The sequence below is a fragment of the Diospyros lotus genome, chromosome 15 (genome assembly GCF_014633365.1).
Source record: "Diospyros lotus cultivar Yz01 chromosome 15, ASM1463336v1, whole genome shotgun sequence".
Lineage (NCBI taxonomy): Eukaryota > Viridiplantae > Streptophyta > Magnoliopsida > Ericales > Ebenaceae > Diospyros > Diospyros lotus.
The window spans coordinates 20,076,752-20,093,756 of NC_068352.1; the positions used below are offsets into that span (position 1 = coordinate 20,076,752).

At 40.1% G+C, this 17,005-nt stretch overlaps 1 protein-coding gene across 1 annotated transcript; it reads left to right on the top strand.

The window, feature by feature from the left end:
* Window positions 1-300: 300 nt before the first annotated feature.
* On the top strand, window positions 301-1,569 carry LOC127792308 (RING-H2 finger protein ATL40-like). Its single transcript, XM_052322762.1, has one exon. The coding sequence runs from the start codon at window positions 451-453 to the stop codon at window positions 1,174-1,176; it is 726 nt and encodes a 241-aa protein (XP_052178722.1). The 5' UTR covers window positions 301-450; the 3' UTR covers window positions 1,177-1,569.
* The last annotated feature ends 15,436 nt before the right edge of the window (window positions 1,570-17,005 follow it).

The following is a 17,005-nucleotide window of genomic DNA, read 5'->3' on the forward strand; positions in this document are numbered from 1 at the left end:
TTAGCATTACCTTTATTTTAATTGAGTTTTGTTAATATAGGTATTGGTTACGGTACATTTAATATATTTTATTTTTAACATTCAAATATTTATATTGATTAAATTAATTAAATGTTTTAAAAATATAATTCATTTAGTATTAATGAATAAAGATATTTAAATATTACAATATATAAATACATTAAAGATTAATGAATATTTAAGGGCACCAACGACGATGAAAAGTTGCATTGAAGCTATAATAAATGGGCGAGAAAGGAAGTCATATTCAACAGTCAACTGCGAGAAAATCAGGGGGTTGGAGTCGTCAGTTTCTTCCACTGCTGTTTCATGAAACCCTACTCCTCACGCATCTTGCGAGCCAACAAATAAGTCTCCTCAAGTAACACTCCAAACCCATCCCCTCCCCACCAACCAAAGCAAATTCACACCCATTTCCCCTCCCAAATCATGCACCCACCCTCCGCCTCCGCCATGCCCGACGACCAACTATATCCTCAACTGCCACAGCCTATCGGTAATTTCGGGCCAAATTATCATCAATCTTTCCAATCTCATAGCAGTAGCCACTATGACCTGAACAGCAAGGTCATGCTCACCGCCATAATCTCCTTATCGATCATCATTGTGATCGTCACCATCCTCCACATCTACGCGCGAATCATTCTCCGGCGGCAAGCCCGCCGGAGAGCCATCATCCAGCGGCTGAGACTGGCCGTCTCCCAGGGCCAGCCCGGCGACCCGCCGAGGTCCGGGCTTGACCCGGCCCTCATCGCCGCCCTGCCCATATTTCTCTTCAAACAAGTAGACGTTGAAACTGCAGAATCAACTGAGTGTTCTGTTTGCTTGAGCAGCCTCGAAGACGGCGAGATGGCTAGGGTTTTGCCGAACTGCAAGCATATTTTCCACTCGGAGTGCATCGATAAGTGGCTCGCCTCGCAGCCGACGTGTCCCGTTTGCCGCGCGGAGGCCGAGCCGAGGCTCGTCCCGGAGCCCCGTGAGCCGGCGACGGGCCCGACGCTGGAAGGGACTTCGTCAGACGGCGAGTCTCAAGCGTTGGGTAAGTTTGGCGGGTCGAGTTCGCGGCTGAATTCAGTCCGGCGGATGCTTAGCATGGAAAGATCGTCGAGAAGAAATCAATGCTGTGATGGCGCAGAAGATCTCGAGAGACAGTGATTCGGGTAAAATTAATTAAAAATATAATTACTTTATGAATGCCTAATTAATTAATTTGCATTATAAATGAACATGGATTAATACATACATACATACATACAACTATATATACAAAGAAAGCAGATGAATTTCCCGGCTCCGGTCGCCGCCTCCGGCGAATATGAATTTTCGGAGAATATCTTGTATTTTCCTAAATAAGTCCGAGATTTCTGTATCATCATCATATAATTAAGAATTAAGAAATTATGACTTTTGGTACTTCTTGGTAGGGTAGGGGCGGCCCCGGTGGAGGGCCATGTGCACACAGAGACAACACTGCTGTGCATGATGCATTCATTAGCTAGACTTTATGTTTTTATTTACCATTACCAATATTGACCTGACAATTATTCATTCTGAGGTTTGAAAATTGAACGCCAACTTCCCATCTTCCCTTCACAACGAGCCAATGACCGGCGCATCATGCGGAATTAATATAACGTAAACTTCCTTTTTATTCTAAATTAAAAAAATATTATTTATACAAATAATTGGATTATAAAAAAAAAGACCGACGGCGTCACATGAAAAAAATATTCTCACCCAATTAATCGTTGTTGTCTCTAAATAAAGCATGGCCGATCTGATTTCATCTCAGGATGAAGCCTGACCGAGCTTCATCATGCCCGGACTTCTTCTATTCACGATGCCTTGATAATAGATAATAAAATATGAGTTATGAAGTCTTATCAGACTTCATCATTGGACAAAGTTCAATTCGATTATCGAGTCTGACTTGTTGGTACATATAATACTGTTCTTAAATTAAATGCTTTCATTCTATATATTTATCATATTTACTTATATTTTTGTTTTCACTTAATATTTAGTATATGGTTGAAATTATTTATAAAAAATTAGCATATTAACAATTTTAAATGTCTATTTTATTTACTCTTTTAAACCCTACAAATTCTATTGAATAATTAAAATGAGAAAACGAATGCATGCATACTCATTTAATTAAATGATTTTAATTAATGAAGGTATATAGTATAGTAATATAACTTAATGTTTGAAATGATTTTTAATTTGATTTAATGCATTTAATAATATGATTCACTCAAACAATATTGTATTAAAACTTATTGCATGTATGGGTACGTACTTTATAAATTTATTTATCAGATTAAACTAATTTATATAAATTTATTTTAGTTCTTAAAATTGTATGGACCTCTTTGAATTTGTTCATTCCTTATAATATATTTTTTTCCAGATGACAGAAATGATAAAATGAAAGAATATATTAATCATTTAAATGATTTTAAAGTGATTTAATGGAGACAATACTGTGAAGTATTTATTAATTTAAAACCTTTAAATAAATTTTCTCATATGAAAAGAAACTTTTTAAACCCTACAAATTATTTTCAATTAATAATGATAATAAAAAAAATGAAAAGGAACTTATTAAAAGATTTTAATGTAATTTAATAGAGTTAACATTAATGTGTTTTAATGTTGCAAATGATTTTATACTACTATTACTATATCTAAAATTATTAATTAATATATCTATTTATATATTTGAAGAAATTAATATATTGTATAGCTAATTATAAAATTAAATATTGATTAAGAAATCTAGTGTTAGAATTATTTTCTATGAAAAATGTTACATTAATAGAAAATTTTTCATGCTTGCATGTTTGATTATTTAATATTTTTTATAGAAAATTTTCATGGTACAATACATTGAAATATGTTTTGACTTATTTTTCATAGAAAATTACAATTAGGGGAGGTGAAAATTGTTTTTCATGAAATTAGAAAATATTTTTCTTTTCCACCTTTTTCTAATCAAACACACCTTAATATTTGTTGTGTTATTAATATATTTAATATTATGATATTAAAATATTAATATCTTATAATTAGTCTGCTACTTATGGAAAAGCTTGTAGGGTCATAGTCTTTGAATAATATTAAGTATGCTGAATGGTTAATAAGAAAAAAAAAAAAACAAAAATAGTACACATAAAATACTTCATTGAAATTTAATTATAACAAAATTTTCCATCTTAAAAATGGGATAAAAGCTATTACCTCATCCCCCAGGCCAAGCCTCAGCTGATTGCTTTCTTTGGATTTTTTTTTGATTTTTTTTATTACGTATTATCACGAGCGCCCTCTGTTACTTGATCCCACGATTTCAGTATGAAATATAAATCAGAGAACCCAACAGCCAATTTTGACCTCTGGCCTTTCTCCACTAACGTAAGGGTGGTCTAATAGTCTTTCAACTTTTAGGATCATCATTGATTGCTGAATTTTTTTCCCTAGCCAAAACTCGAACACAAGATTTGAAGACCCAAAATATAACACTCTAACAGTTCTTTCTTTGTCAACTAATCTAGGACTCTTTGGATCCTTGTTTGGCTACATTGTTAATATGGTAGTCGCCTGAAGGTAGCTATAATATTTTCAAAAAAGAAGTCAAATTTTCCAACACATGACAAAAAATATAAGTTGTACATCCTGTTCTAACTTTTTATGTATTATGAGAGGTGTGATATATACGTGCAATATTATATAACAGTTGATGTTTAAGTTCTTATGTAGTGTGAAGTGTCAAATTGATGCTCGACTAACCTTGTCTTATTTATAAAAAATTAGTAACTTATTTAGTCTATTTTAAAGTTCAATGGCCGATTCTACCCCTATACCAAAGTATTGTGGCCAAAGTTGACTACTACTTAAAAAACAAAAAGAAACAAAATTATTTCAAAAGGGTAACATATCAAATTAGTCACTCTAATTTGACTCACGTACCAAATTAACCAATATACTTAGACTAATAAATTTTCGTAAATGAGGGTTGCTTCTAATGTTGACAATGGGAGAGGTGAGGGTCGGGGTGGCAAAACGGATTGGCAGATCATAATCGTGTCATCATGTTGAAACACACGTATAACACAATTATGATAAACACGAACACGACACGATTAATTAATCATGTCAAAACCCTTAACCCTAATACGGATATGTTTATTAAACGGCTTATATGACACGACACGCGTAACCCGTTTAACAAACAAGTTAAACAGATCACACACGACACGACACGATAACCCACTTATTAAATAGACACGACACGACACGACACGACACGTTAACATGAATAAAAACCTATTAATACGAATAAAACACATTTAACCTGTTAACATAGGAATATTCTCAACAATCAACACATAATAAAAGTTATCTAATATGTAAAATAAAATACGGTCATATAAGAAGAAAATAAAAAACAATCATCCCAATACTAAAATAAAATACAATCATCCAACAACAAAATAAAATGTTCTAAATAAACGTATTCAGGTGAACCTGTTAACCCGTTTAATTAAATAGGTCATTACGTGTCTAAATGGGTTATATGTGTTGACCCACCTAAGACACGAAAATAACTGTGTTATAAACGGCTTGACCCGTTTATGACCCAAATCCGATTAGCCCTAACCTTAACCCGTTTAACTCCATTTTGTTTCGTGTCGTATAATCAGGTTGTGCCAAAAATTTTCAGCCTTAGGTGAGGGTGAGGCAAGCTTGCCTTATTCTTTTAATTGCAAAGCCCACCCCATATCTCGGGAGTAAGGGTTTTTTAAGGTAGTGTTTGTTAACCAAAATATAGAGCGAAAAAGATTAGATATGAGAAGTGAACTGTCCAGGCCCAATCTTGGCCCTTTCTGTCTAGGCCCAATCTCAGCCCCTTCCCTCGGGCCTAATCTCGACCCCTTCCCTCAGGCCTAATCTTGGCCCTTTCCCTCAGGACCGACCTCGGCCCAATCTGATCTACATTTTTGGACCCAGCTTTGGCCCAATGCCTGCCTGCCACGACATCATTGCAAACCCACTGGATATCCGCACATTCGTCTCAGATCCAATCCTCATTAATGACAGATCCTATCCACATTAATAAAGGTCCCGTCGCCACCATGTTACCACCTGGGAACCACCACTGGCGCCGGATAGCCAGTCCAATCAACTGCAAGCGCACGTTTCATGCATGCAGGAGGATATCTTCTCCTTCTATATCAAGCAGCTCTCTTTAGAGCTAAGGTATGTTCTCTCCTCTGACCTACTGATACACTACCACATCTTACTCTCTTACTCACTCGATCGTCGGAGTCCTTGCAAGTGCCAACCGCCCCCCGGACGGACTCGTCACCGGAGCCCGCGCCCTGCCTCCGATCGTCCCCTTATTTTTGGTCAAGAATGAACATCTGGCGCCCACTGTGGGGCCCAATAAAACTTACCTACCCTATAAGCTCACCAAAGCCTTTCGAACCGATCTCTTCGTAACCACACCATGGTGCGAACCAGAAACGCCCTCGCCCAGGAGCCAAACAACCTTGGTCACTCTCTATAGAATCCAGCTATCATAGAAGTCATACTCCAGACAGTCAAGCGGCTTCACAATCAAATGGACGAATTAACGCACAACTAGCAGCCTAACCAACCCAACAAACGAGCTGACTGCGATGTCGAGGGTAGTCGTCAGCAACATCATCGGCTACTCACACTCTAGCTCCATCAGCTTCCACGTCACTGTACTCTCATAGCCACCCCTTCTTCAAGTTCATCATGACAGTCCATTTTCCCGATGATTTTCGCCCTCCCTGTGCCTTAGAACCCTACAATGGCACCACAGACCCCTAGGATCACCTTACCACCTTCAGCGCTGCCATGTTGATGATAAGCGAAAGTTTAGACTCGATCATGTGTCGAACCTTTCCAGCACACTGAGAAAGTCGGCCATGTTATGGTTCTCGTCCTTGGAGCCAAATTCTGTCCACGACTTCTCCGAGTTAGCCACCCACTTCCTTACTCACTTCTCCACTAGCCGAGCTCATCGTCGGACCTCGACCAGTTTTATCAACCTGAAACAGGGTGAACGCGAGCTGTTACGGGCGTTCATGAATAGGTTCTCAAGGAGCCCTTAAGATCAAAGATCTCAACCCCACAGTATCCCTACATGCCATTTCGAATGGGTTGAGAGCGGGTCCCTTTGCCGATTTACTGGCTCGAAAGCCCCCAGCTACCCTGGCCGACCTTAGGACATGGTCAGCAGGATACATCAACATGGAAGAAACCTCAGTCGCTCGACACGCGAAGGTTGAATCGCAAGTACAACCACAACCGACCCCCCAATTAGGGCCCTCTCCCTGGCATCAACACGGCCACAGGAGGGACCCCCACCGAAACCAGGAAGGTCGGGATCACAACAAAGGGCGAAGGGAACCACCTCGAGCCTTTGAACAACCTCGGTTGCGTTATGACGCTTACACTTCCCTCACGACAAGACGGGACCGAATTTTTCGAGAAGTTTACAATACCAGGGTCATCCCTCTCCAGGATATCAACGAGCAATGACCCCCTCGTGGCAACACCGACACCAGCAAACGATGTGATTACCACCGCATGTTCGGACACACAACCAAAAAATGCGCTGCCCTGAAGGACCAGATAGAGCAACTTGTTAGGAAGAGTTACCTCTGCCAGTACGTTTACCGACCCGACTAGAGGCGATGCCCCCAGGGTAACCCAGAAAGGCAAAGGAGCTACAGCCCTCAGAGGCGACACCAAGCATGCGATAGACAAAACGCTGGACCACCTCTAGGAAACCAGGTAACCGGGGTTATTGACACCATTTTTGGAGGCTTCGCAGGCGGATGAGAGTTCATCTTGGCTAGAAAGCGACATCTCCAAGTGGTAATGACAATAGGTAGCACCAAAAAAAGACCAAAGAAAATTCCCCGCCACGCTGCAATCTTCTTTATCGAGGAGAACTTTGAAGGCATTGATAAAAATCTCGACGATCCCATGGTAATATCGGTCATCGCCGCTAACTTCTTGGTGAAAAAGGTCCTCATGGATCAAGGTAGCTCGGTCAACCTATTGTACTTGTCGACCCTAAAGATGATGGGAATCCCCGAATAAGGACTAAAACCATTCGAGGGAAACTTGATTGGTTTCTCAAGGGAGCAGGTAGGAGTCAAGGGCTACATCGACTTGCGAACTTCATTCGAAATTCCCCCAATCGTCAAGACTATATGCATCCGATACTTGGTCATCAATTTCCAAACACCATATAACGCGCTGATCGGCCGCCCTTCACTCAACAAGTTAGGCGCAATAGTATCTACCCCTCATCTGGCCATGAAATTCTCAGTAACAGAAATCGAGGTCGAAACCATTCACGCCGACCAAAAAGAAGCCCGGCAATGCTACCACTACAATCTTAGGATCTGAAGCCCAGGGCCCTGTAAGGACGGCAAGGGAAGAGGTAATCCTAGGGACAATTACCAAATGGCAAGAACAAATGGCCAGACCTTGCACTCCGGTGTACACATGATAGAATTGGAAGAACAAGACCAATTAGCAAACGACTAACGTGCATAACCCCATCCTGAAGAGCCAGACTCTCGCTCAGAACAAGTCACATGTGACACGAGCGGCGCACTAGGACCAATGTTAGTAGCAGAGGCTGCCACCTAGCTGAGCCCGTGGCATGAAAAAGTAGGGGAAAACCTTAACCAAACAACCATGCTCTTTGAGAATCATCGTTACACTATTCCTAGTTAAATAAAGATGGTTGACTTTTTACTTGCTACTTGTCATCACTTCAAGCGAAAGCACGAACTTTCCTTCAAATGCTCCCTAGTAAGTCCAGGTATAAGCTCACATTCCCTCCATCGTCTTAAGGATGCTTTAGCTAGCCCCGCTCGGATGATTAAATGCAGAAATAAGTCATCTGCAACGTCGATATACTCGGAGCCACTATCGAAGTAGGCCAAAATAAAAAAGGTATGCCTAAAAACTCCACATTTTACAAATAGTACGCATCAGACAGGCGCACAAGACCTCGAGCCAGACTCGATTTTCCTTTGAGTCGTGCTAGGGATCCAGACTGACATGGCCAGTCCGCCTCGAGCAGACCTCGGGCACAACCCCGTCATTGTTCTAGGCGCCTTGAGCCCGCCTCAACCCCATCGAGCCATGCCTTGTATCAGACATGTGCACATGCCCCACGCGGACCTTGGGACTCAGACAGCTAGAAACACCGGATCCTGAGTTCGATCCCAGGAAACCTTACATCAGGACACAACACAAAACAAGGTACCTAGAAAAACTTACGTTTTCATTATGAACAATTTACATCTGATTGCAAGCCTCACGCCTATAACAGTTCTACGTTACACTCGCCTACCATACTATAATTGTTGGATGATACAAATGCTTGGAACTTTAACGAAGGACAAACAAACTGCTAAAGCACAGTTAAGCAGCGGTCGCACTCTTCAAGATTATCAGTAATCGCCTTACTTCTAAATCACCTAAAAAGGGTCGGACACCTTTTTGTACTTCCTGACATCCTGCCCTCCAAAGGGTCGGATTCTGCTAGCATGACCGCTGCTCCTAATGAAAATTCGGAGCGACCCACTGCCTAGGCAGTCCCGACATTTCCAAGTTTCGACCTTGGAGCAGGTAGATGATCCCCAACCACAACCAGATAATATCAACGTTAGTGGCCCAAGCCCTCGGATAACGACACACAACATTTCGCCAGAAGTAAATTCCAAAAAAGCCACATCACCCCTTTTAGACATGCCATGTCTCACCCATCCTAGTACTGCCCTCATCTCAATGCACTCAAACACGGACCTCTTTGCCTCTGCCATACCACTTAGAAAAATACCTTCCCCAAGGCCACCAACAGAAATGCCCTACTCAGACAACAAGCTCCCGCTGTAAAACACCGACCACATCTCTTTAGCCTCTCAGAACAAAGACGCAAGCAACATAGATAGCATGGAGCGAAACCATTTTCCCTTTTATAAACGTAATCGCCCAACGGTCGAAAGCCCCTCACCGTCTCCTAGGCATTGAATATGGTCAGGCTTCGAAAAACTGCGCCATCAAGGTTGCCATAATCTTACCTCGAAAAATGCAACACCAAATCCTGTCCTGGCCAATTAACCCCTCCCGTGTATTAGCAACACGCCTGGAAGACGAAGCGCTTTGTCCCCATAATACATTTGGTGCTAAAAACCCGTGTCATCTATAATCTCGAAGCCTGTGCTGCGTGCGCGACATTAAATCTCCCAACCCCTCCGCCAGACGCAAACCTGGCACCTCGAGTCCTAGGATCAAACACTAACCCAATCAAGATCCACCACATCCGCAATCAAGCAATAAAAAAAAAAGGAGGGGAGGGGGTCGCGATAAGTCCAAAGTCACGATGCTCCATGCCAAACAAAGGTTACTTTGCGAAAAGGAAAATATGATAATTCCAACGATAACAAAAATTACGATACTGCGAAATCGGATAAAATCGAGAAAACATCAAATGCCTACGCGATTACAGTCAGAAGAAGTAGTATATTAGCCCAACTTAGCCAAGGGCTCAGCATCGTCGGCAACACCTTCTCTAGCTCAGCCCACCGCGGGAATCTCCCTTGAAGCCTTGACCTGCGCCCCTTCGGTTGGGTCCACAAGACGGCCGCCCTCAACCCTCATGTATGACCTACAAGGTTGTAGGTCCAGGCTGGGGAACAAAGTCCACACGTGTAGAAGAGCTTCCTCGTAACCCTCCAGATACTCATTCGCAACATCCAACACTAGAGTCATGCCAGCCTCCGCCATCGATTGGGTAGCCCCGAGTGCCACCCACAAACGGGCGACCTCATCATTGAATCACGAAGTGAGGCCCTGGCATCCTCACGATGGCGGACAAGACCGCCCATGACCTTGCGGCAACGAGTCTGCGACGCCTCTGACTCCTCTAGTTACTAACGCAAGTCAGCCGTCTCCTTAGCCATCATTTTTCTCGCCTCGCCCTCCGCCGCCTTTTGGATACACTCCACCTCCTCTCGGTGCGATCGCTTAAGGGCAACGACCTCTGAGCGAAATCCAAGCTCCACTGCCTGGTACTCCACTAAAACCCCTAGGACCCGGTCCTCCACTCGATGGTATGCTGCCTGACGGTCCTCGGAGGCAGGGGACACACCCATAGATGGCACCCCAGGGAAAGCCTCAGCCCCCCCGGTGCCCCTCTGATGCTTCCTAGCCTGTGGTCGCTCCTCATCATGAGTAGTCAGGAGAGCGGGCTCGGTAGTAGAGGATGTCAGGCCAGCGATCGGGATAGTGGCGCCTCCTCCAACCTCACCGCTAACATTCCCCTGATGACCGGTAGGGCTAACATTTGAAATCTTTCTAATTAAAGCAAGGAATCACCTCTATCTATGAGAAAGGTTGGAAGAGCAGCACGCCTTTGGGAAGGAAATAGTGAGAGCGCAGAAACAAGGATGCGTACCTTCTAAAGTTGTTTCACACGTTGCATTCAAAAGCAAAATGCCACCATACATCTAAACAGAGCGTTAGGGGGCCACGCCACCTGTCACACGCCCATCACACATTCAAAATTCCCAAGGAAATCAAAGGCCATTGTACACACCTACGACAGCACCCACCCTACATCCCAAAGCCCCGCGCGGTATACACCTCAAGGGAACATCTCGCCGCCAGGTTCGGCCCCTACTCTACAAGGATTGAAGCACAGGTCATAAGTTAAAACCATTGGAAAAGATTTGCAGAAGAGAGCATAACTGTTCCTTCCCCACTCGGACAATGTACATAAGCAGGAACTCGACTGTACTCCGAGCGAACCCCGGCAATACGAGATCCCCCTAACACATATCCACAGTGGCCAACACCTTTCGCCTTCTTGAAGCTACACGTAGCATCACCTGGCTGGCACCTGTCACACATCTAAGGGATTACTAGTCGCAGTCCAAATAACACCCCCACCTTTCGAAAAAAATGCCCTTGAGTCTCGAGGCCATAGAGAATCTGGCTCATAGAGAATATTCCCCCGCTTACTCGTCTAGGGCCGACCTCAAAATGGCCCAGAGTCATCACCCCAGCAAAAACAAAATCGGCTCAACCAACCACCTGGGCACCTTCTAATCCAACTCTCCAAACTGTTGAGCACAGTAAAAATCGCTCAGGCTACCATTTTCTAGCTCGAATGCTTGACACTTAAGCATCCGACCTGGGGGGCTGTGGACCGTTCAAGCCCAATCTTAGCCCTTTCCATCCAAGCCCAATCCCAACCCCTTCCCTCAGGCCCAATCTCGACCCCTTCTATCCATGCCCAATCTTGGCCCCTTCCCTCAGGCCCAATCTTGACCCTTTCCCTCAAGACTGACCTTGGCCCAATCTGATCTACCTTCTAGACCCAGTTTTGGCCCAACGCCAACCTGCCACGGCATCATTGCAAACCCACTAGATATCCGTATAGCCGTCCCATATCCCATCCTCATTAATGGCAGATTCCATCCACATTAATGAGGGTCCTGCCCCTACTATGCTACCACTTGGGAACCACCACTGGCGCCGGATAGCCAGTCCCATTAACTGCAAGCGCACGTCTCATGCATGCAGAAAGACATCTCCTCCTCCTATATCAACTAGCTCTCTTCAGAGCCAAGGTATGTTCTTTTCTTTGACCTACTGATACACTGCCTCATCTTACTTTCTTACTCACGTGATCGTCGGAGTTCTTGCAGGTGCCAGCCGCCCCCCGGATGGACCTGTCGTTGGAGCCCGCGCCCCGCCTCCGATCGTCCCCCTATTTTTGGTCAGGAAGGAACAAGAAACATTTAAGATGTTTGTCTTTTTTAACATGTTTGCTAAACTTATCTGGTGGTCCTTGAAAAAGAAATCACGTAACTTCTTATACTAATTTTTTCAGATATGTTTATCTCTCTTATCTTTTCAAAATAAGCATATCTTGGTCTTACAGATAAGAAAAAAATAACACTTGTGTCATCTAATGTATTTCAAAAAATTTAACAAACAGTTTGATAAAAATTTTGAAATGTTTTCCAGTCTTATCTTAATCATTTTATATCTTGATCCGAAAAGTATTCTACTCTTATTTTGATATTCTTATTTTACTTATTTTAACAAACGCTACCTAAAGGGCACAAGACAAGTCTAGGTCTCTCAAAGGTTAAAAGTCTTATTTAATGAAATATATTCAAATAATCCTTACGCCCATATTTCTCAATTGTGAATTTTCATAGTTCGTTAATTTTATGAGGTTAATTAAAAATCCATTTACATCCCTAGATAAGTCTTTATTATGTTAAAAATGATTTAAATAAGTTTTAAAATGTTAAAAATGGTTTAGATAAGTTTCTCAAATGGTTTAAAAGTTAAAAGTAATCTCATGTTGGCCATGTGCAAATAGAAAAATGCATTTCAAATTGCATTAAATAAGTTTTATTTTTTAAGAAAAGTAGAAAATGATATTCAATTTGGAATTCAGCTAATAATGTTTCATACCCTCAAAATCACTTATTTACTTAATTAATAAAATATATATGATATATAGAATAGATCATATTTTTTATATTTTTCTATATTTAATAGAATAGATATTATATACAATATACCTATAAAGAAAGAGTATGGGAGTGCAGTGGCGGAGCCAGCGGGTGGGGGGGGGGGGGGGGGGGGGGGGGGGCGGTCCCCCAATTTTTTTAAAAAGTAGATTTTGAATATTAAAAAATAATATATTTTTATTATAAGCCCCCAACCCAACTCCCCCTGTCCTCCTCCTTTTCTTTCTTAAATTCTGTTAAAATTCTAGTTCCACCCTGACTTTTGTGGTTAGAAAAAAAAAATTCTATTGATAAAGTCAACAATTGAAAAAAAAAAAAATTTGAAGTCTCCAGTTAAAAAAATCCTAACTCTGCCCCTGTTGGAGTGGGGTGGGGTAGGGATACTAAATATCATCCAGGTTCCGACCTAATCCCTGTCAAATAGCTTTTGACCCTGCCCAATGAGGGCTAAGCGAGACCCAACAAGTTTGTGTAATTTGCTAGCACCAATTGCTCCTTCCTTTTCTGTTTTGGATTTGGGAATGTTCCACTTCTTGTAAAGTCAAAAGTTACATTACTGCCTTCTTAGCATAGTTTCGTAAAGGAAGAATCTCTTGAGGTGATTCTTTTTTTACCTTCAAATTCAGTGTTCGAATTCTGGATAGGAGAAAAAATTTAGCGGTCAGAAGTGATTTTAAAAATTAAAAAATGCATATCGTCTTCACGTTTATGGTTGTGTTAGGAATCGAAACTAGATGTTAGGTTCTCTAATTTACATCTTTTATTGATATCGTGAAACTGAATAGCGGGAAACACATATGATGGTGTGTTAAAAAAAATATTTATATTTGTTCTTAAAAAAATAATAATTAAGAATTCACAAGTATTGGGTGCTTGAGAAACATCAAGAGAGTAGCTTTTAATAGCTTGTTAGTCACTAGGTGTTGGATCACATGATCCAATCCGTCCCTGTGAGTAAACTTTCATGGAGTTATATCGCATTATTGCCACGTCAATCTAAAGAATTTCTTTGATATTACAGTAAATATATATGTATATATATAATTAAGTTCACACAAGAATTTATTTAAATTTCTTATGGATAAAAGTGAATTTATTTGTGCCTTTCAAAAATCTTTTTCCTAGTTTCTTATTGACACAAATCAACGCGTTTAATTTTTAATGTCCTCATGCAAAAAGAGCGAAAACATATGAATCGTAAATTTTCATGTGTATGTATCTCTATAAATCAATCACTACGATTTGGGATTTTAGAAATGATTTTCTTTATTTTTTAAAAGAAAGTGAAGTGTTAAATTGATCATTGAACTTTAAAATGAGTCAAATAAGCTACTGATCTTTTATAAATGATACCATGTTAACTAATCGTTGATTGGGTCTAATAACAATTAAACGAAAAATCAAGAAAGATTAAAACAAATTTATAAAAGAAAGAAAAAAGAATCTTGACCCAATGATTTTGGTGAATCACGAACCAAAGGTATAAACACCACTCCCAATAATGGGATGATAAGGTAAAAGATAAATTGGATTTAATTGCTATAAACATTATATGATAAGATTTGAAAGTTCTTAAAAATTTCAAGAGAAAAACTCTCAAGAAGACTAATATGTTGCTGATGTAGGCCCCACAGGGAGGGGGAATTGCATGGGTTGGGGTGACGCGAGGGAGGAAGGGGGGTGTGGGTGCAAACGAGGTGGGGCGACGCATGCAGTAGGGGGTGGTGTGTGTGGGGCCCACATCAAGCAATATATTAATTTCCAAGTTCTCAAATTTGCCTTCAAAATTCCTATCCCTTTCTTTACACATGAATGTAGCCTTTATAGCCAACATAATCCTAAACCTAATTGCCAAACAAATGGGCTTTAATTAAAACAAGGATGAACTTAAGTTAAAATAAGGTTTTAAGTCCAAACAAGCCCAAGTTGAAATATTCTAGCCCAACCAAATACAAGGTAAATTAATAAAACTAGACATAACTAAAATAATAACTAGGGCCAACACAAGAAGCCCATATGAAAATAAAATAAGTACATATTAGGCCCATAATAATTTAGGCCCCCAAAATGCAAATGACTTGGCCTTTTTGTGTTTTGGCTCAAATGCCTTTAATCTCGCTGCACTTAGATTTGAATAATATTTTAAATATTTTGGCCCACCTACTCTTGTGATTCTCTCAAGTTATCCAATCCAAATTGCTTAGGACTCTTGGCTTATGTCTCTTTGATTAGCCCATTTAGAGCTTTTTTCATCCTTTTTGCTTTAGTCATTGTCATTGGTCCACCATGGATGTACAATGGATCAGTAGTGGTGCTTTGCCGTCTTCATGACTGTTGTCTTGATCTACATCACTACATTTGATAAGAGAGATTGTGAGTTGAAAACTTATTTAAATTTTATTTTTTAAACAAAATACACAAAGAGTATTTTTGCTTTAAAATAGAGAAGTTAATTCATTATTTGAGAGAGCGGGAGAGAGACGTGGGAGGTGAGAAGGTCATTAACTCCAAGTGTCTCTTTGTTTGGACTACTCAACTCAAGTAATCATTAATCAGCTAATTCAACAAACCAATTTTCAAAACCCTAAACTAATCACCCCCAAATATTAAAATCCCATTTGAAAATCCTTCTCACGCAAAGTTTCCAAAATGTTTTAGTCCTTGAACAAATGGTACCTACCCAAATACAATCAATAAATAAATAGTTATTGTGAAATATACAGTATACTTAAAAACTTAAAAAGCTATTACTAGAGGGATTGTTGAGCAATTACTTCAACACTATTTCAGTGCATCAAAAAAATCCCTCCAGTGTGAAATTAAAGGGGTGAGGGAGAGCGTTTGACAATGTGTTGGAATGGACAATGTTTGGAGAATTTATTGGGTTCTCAAGTACTATTTGTGAAGACAAATGTTCATAAAACTGTGAAACTAATTCTGTTAAAACAATTAGCGATGTACCTAACTAGTCAGCTACCAAATGTTGGTTATTGAAGTTAGTTATAGCAGTTCAATCAGTAACAAAAACAGTATAAAAAACTTAGATCTCTTCTTCTGTAATTTGTTTTTTTAGTCTTTAGTTTTTATTCTACAATGATAATGATATACAGTTCTTTTTTCTCAACTCTCTGTTCTTCTTTGAGTCATCTAATTATTTCCTTTACATGGTATCAGAGCACAACTACAACAGGTTATGGCTTCTAATCCCTCGAATGCTTCAAACTCTGAATCAAAAAACACTAGTACAAGAACAACTTCATCTGGTATGGATTTCACTACTCTGGGTTGTCAGTTTGTCGATTAAGTTGGATAAGGATAATTACATGTTCTAGAAGACTCAGATCATTCCAGTGATTAGTGCTCTTGACATGGAACATCATATATCTGATTCATATACATCTCCAGCTCAATTCATTGAAACTAGATAGATTAGATAATAGTACAGATCTTCAGAAAAAAGTTAAATGAGTGTCTGGTTCAAAATAAGGCTGATAAATGGCTTCTTTGTTGGTTACTGTCTACAATAAGTGCAAATGTTATCACTCAAGTAACACATTGTTCTACTACTCTTCAGTTTTGGAAAGTTTTTGAACAAATTTTTCTGTAGGAATCCAATCCTAAGGTGTTACATTTGAAGAATCAACTGCAAAATCTCAAGAAAAATAACTCTTTAAGAGATTGTGGTCTTCAAATCAAATCAACTTGTGATAATCTAAAGGTAGTAGGCTACTCTATGACCTCGTATGACCAAATCCTATGTTTATTGAATGGTGTAGGGTCTCTGAATATGATTTTGTGGTTCCTTGATATCATATTTAACTAAAACTCTTACTCTACATGAAGCTTTGTCTATGTTAATGACTCATGAACAGAGATTGGAACAACTTAATGCAGTAAGTCAAGCAAATCTTACTAGTTTATTAGCTAATATTGCTGTGAATAATCAATCTTTTGCCTGAGGACGAGGTAGAAACTCTAATAGAGGTCGTGGCCATAATTTTGGTAGAGGTTATGGCCGAGCATAGAAGAGGAAAATTATTTTGTCAAGTTTGCTCTAAACAAGGTCATTTTGCACTTTAGTGTTATTTTAGGTTTGACAGAAATTAGCATGGTGTCTCATTATCTAATCAGTACTCAAAGAGAGAGGTTCTTATCTTCAAGGGGAGGTTTCTTATCATACTTGGTATATGGATACTGGAGCCATCAGTCATATTACTCCAGACCTGAACAAGCTTTCCATTCATTTCCTTATACTGGCACTGAACAGGTTTCTGTAGGTAACGATCATAAACATGGGATTTCACATCTTGGTAATAGTATAATACTGTCTTCTATAAAGTTGTTCAGTTACTACATTTGAACAATGTTCTACA

Excerpts from the sequence above, each read along its gene's own strand:
- LOC127792308 (XM_052322762.1), top strand. The coding sequence starts at position 451 with ATGCACCCACCCTCCGCCTCCGCCATGCCCGACGACCAACTATATCCT.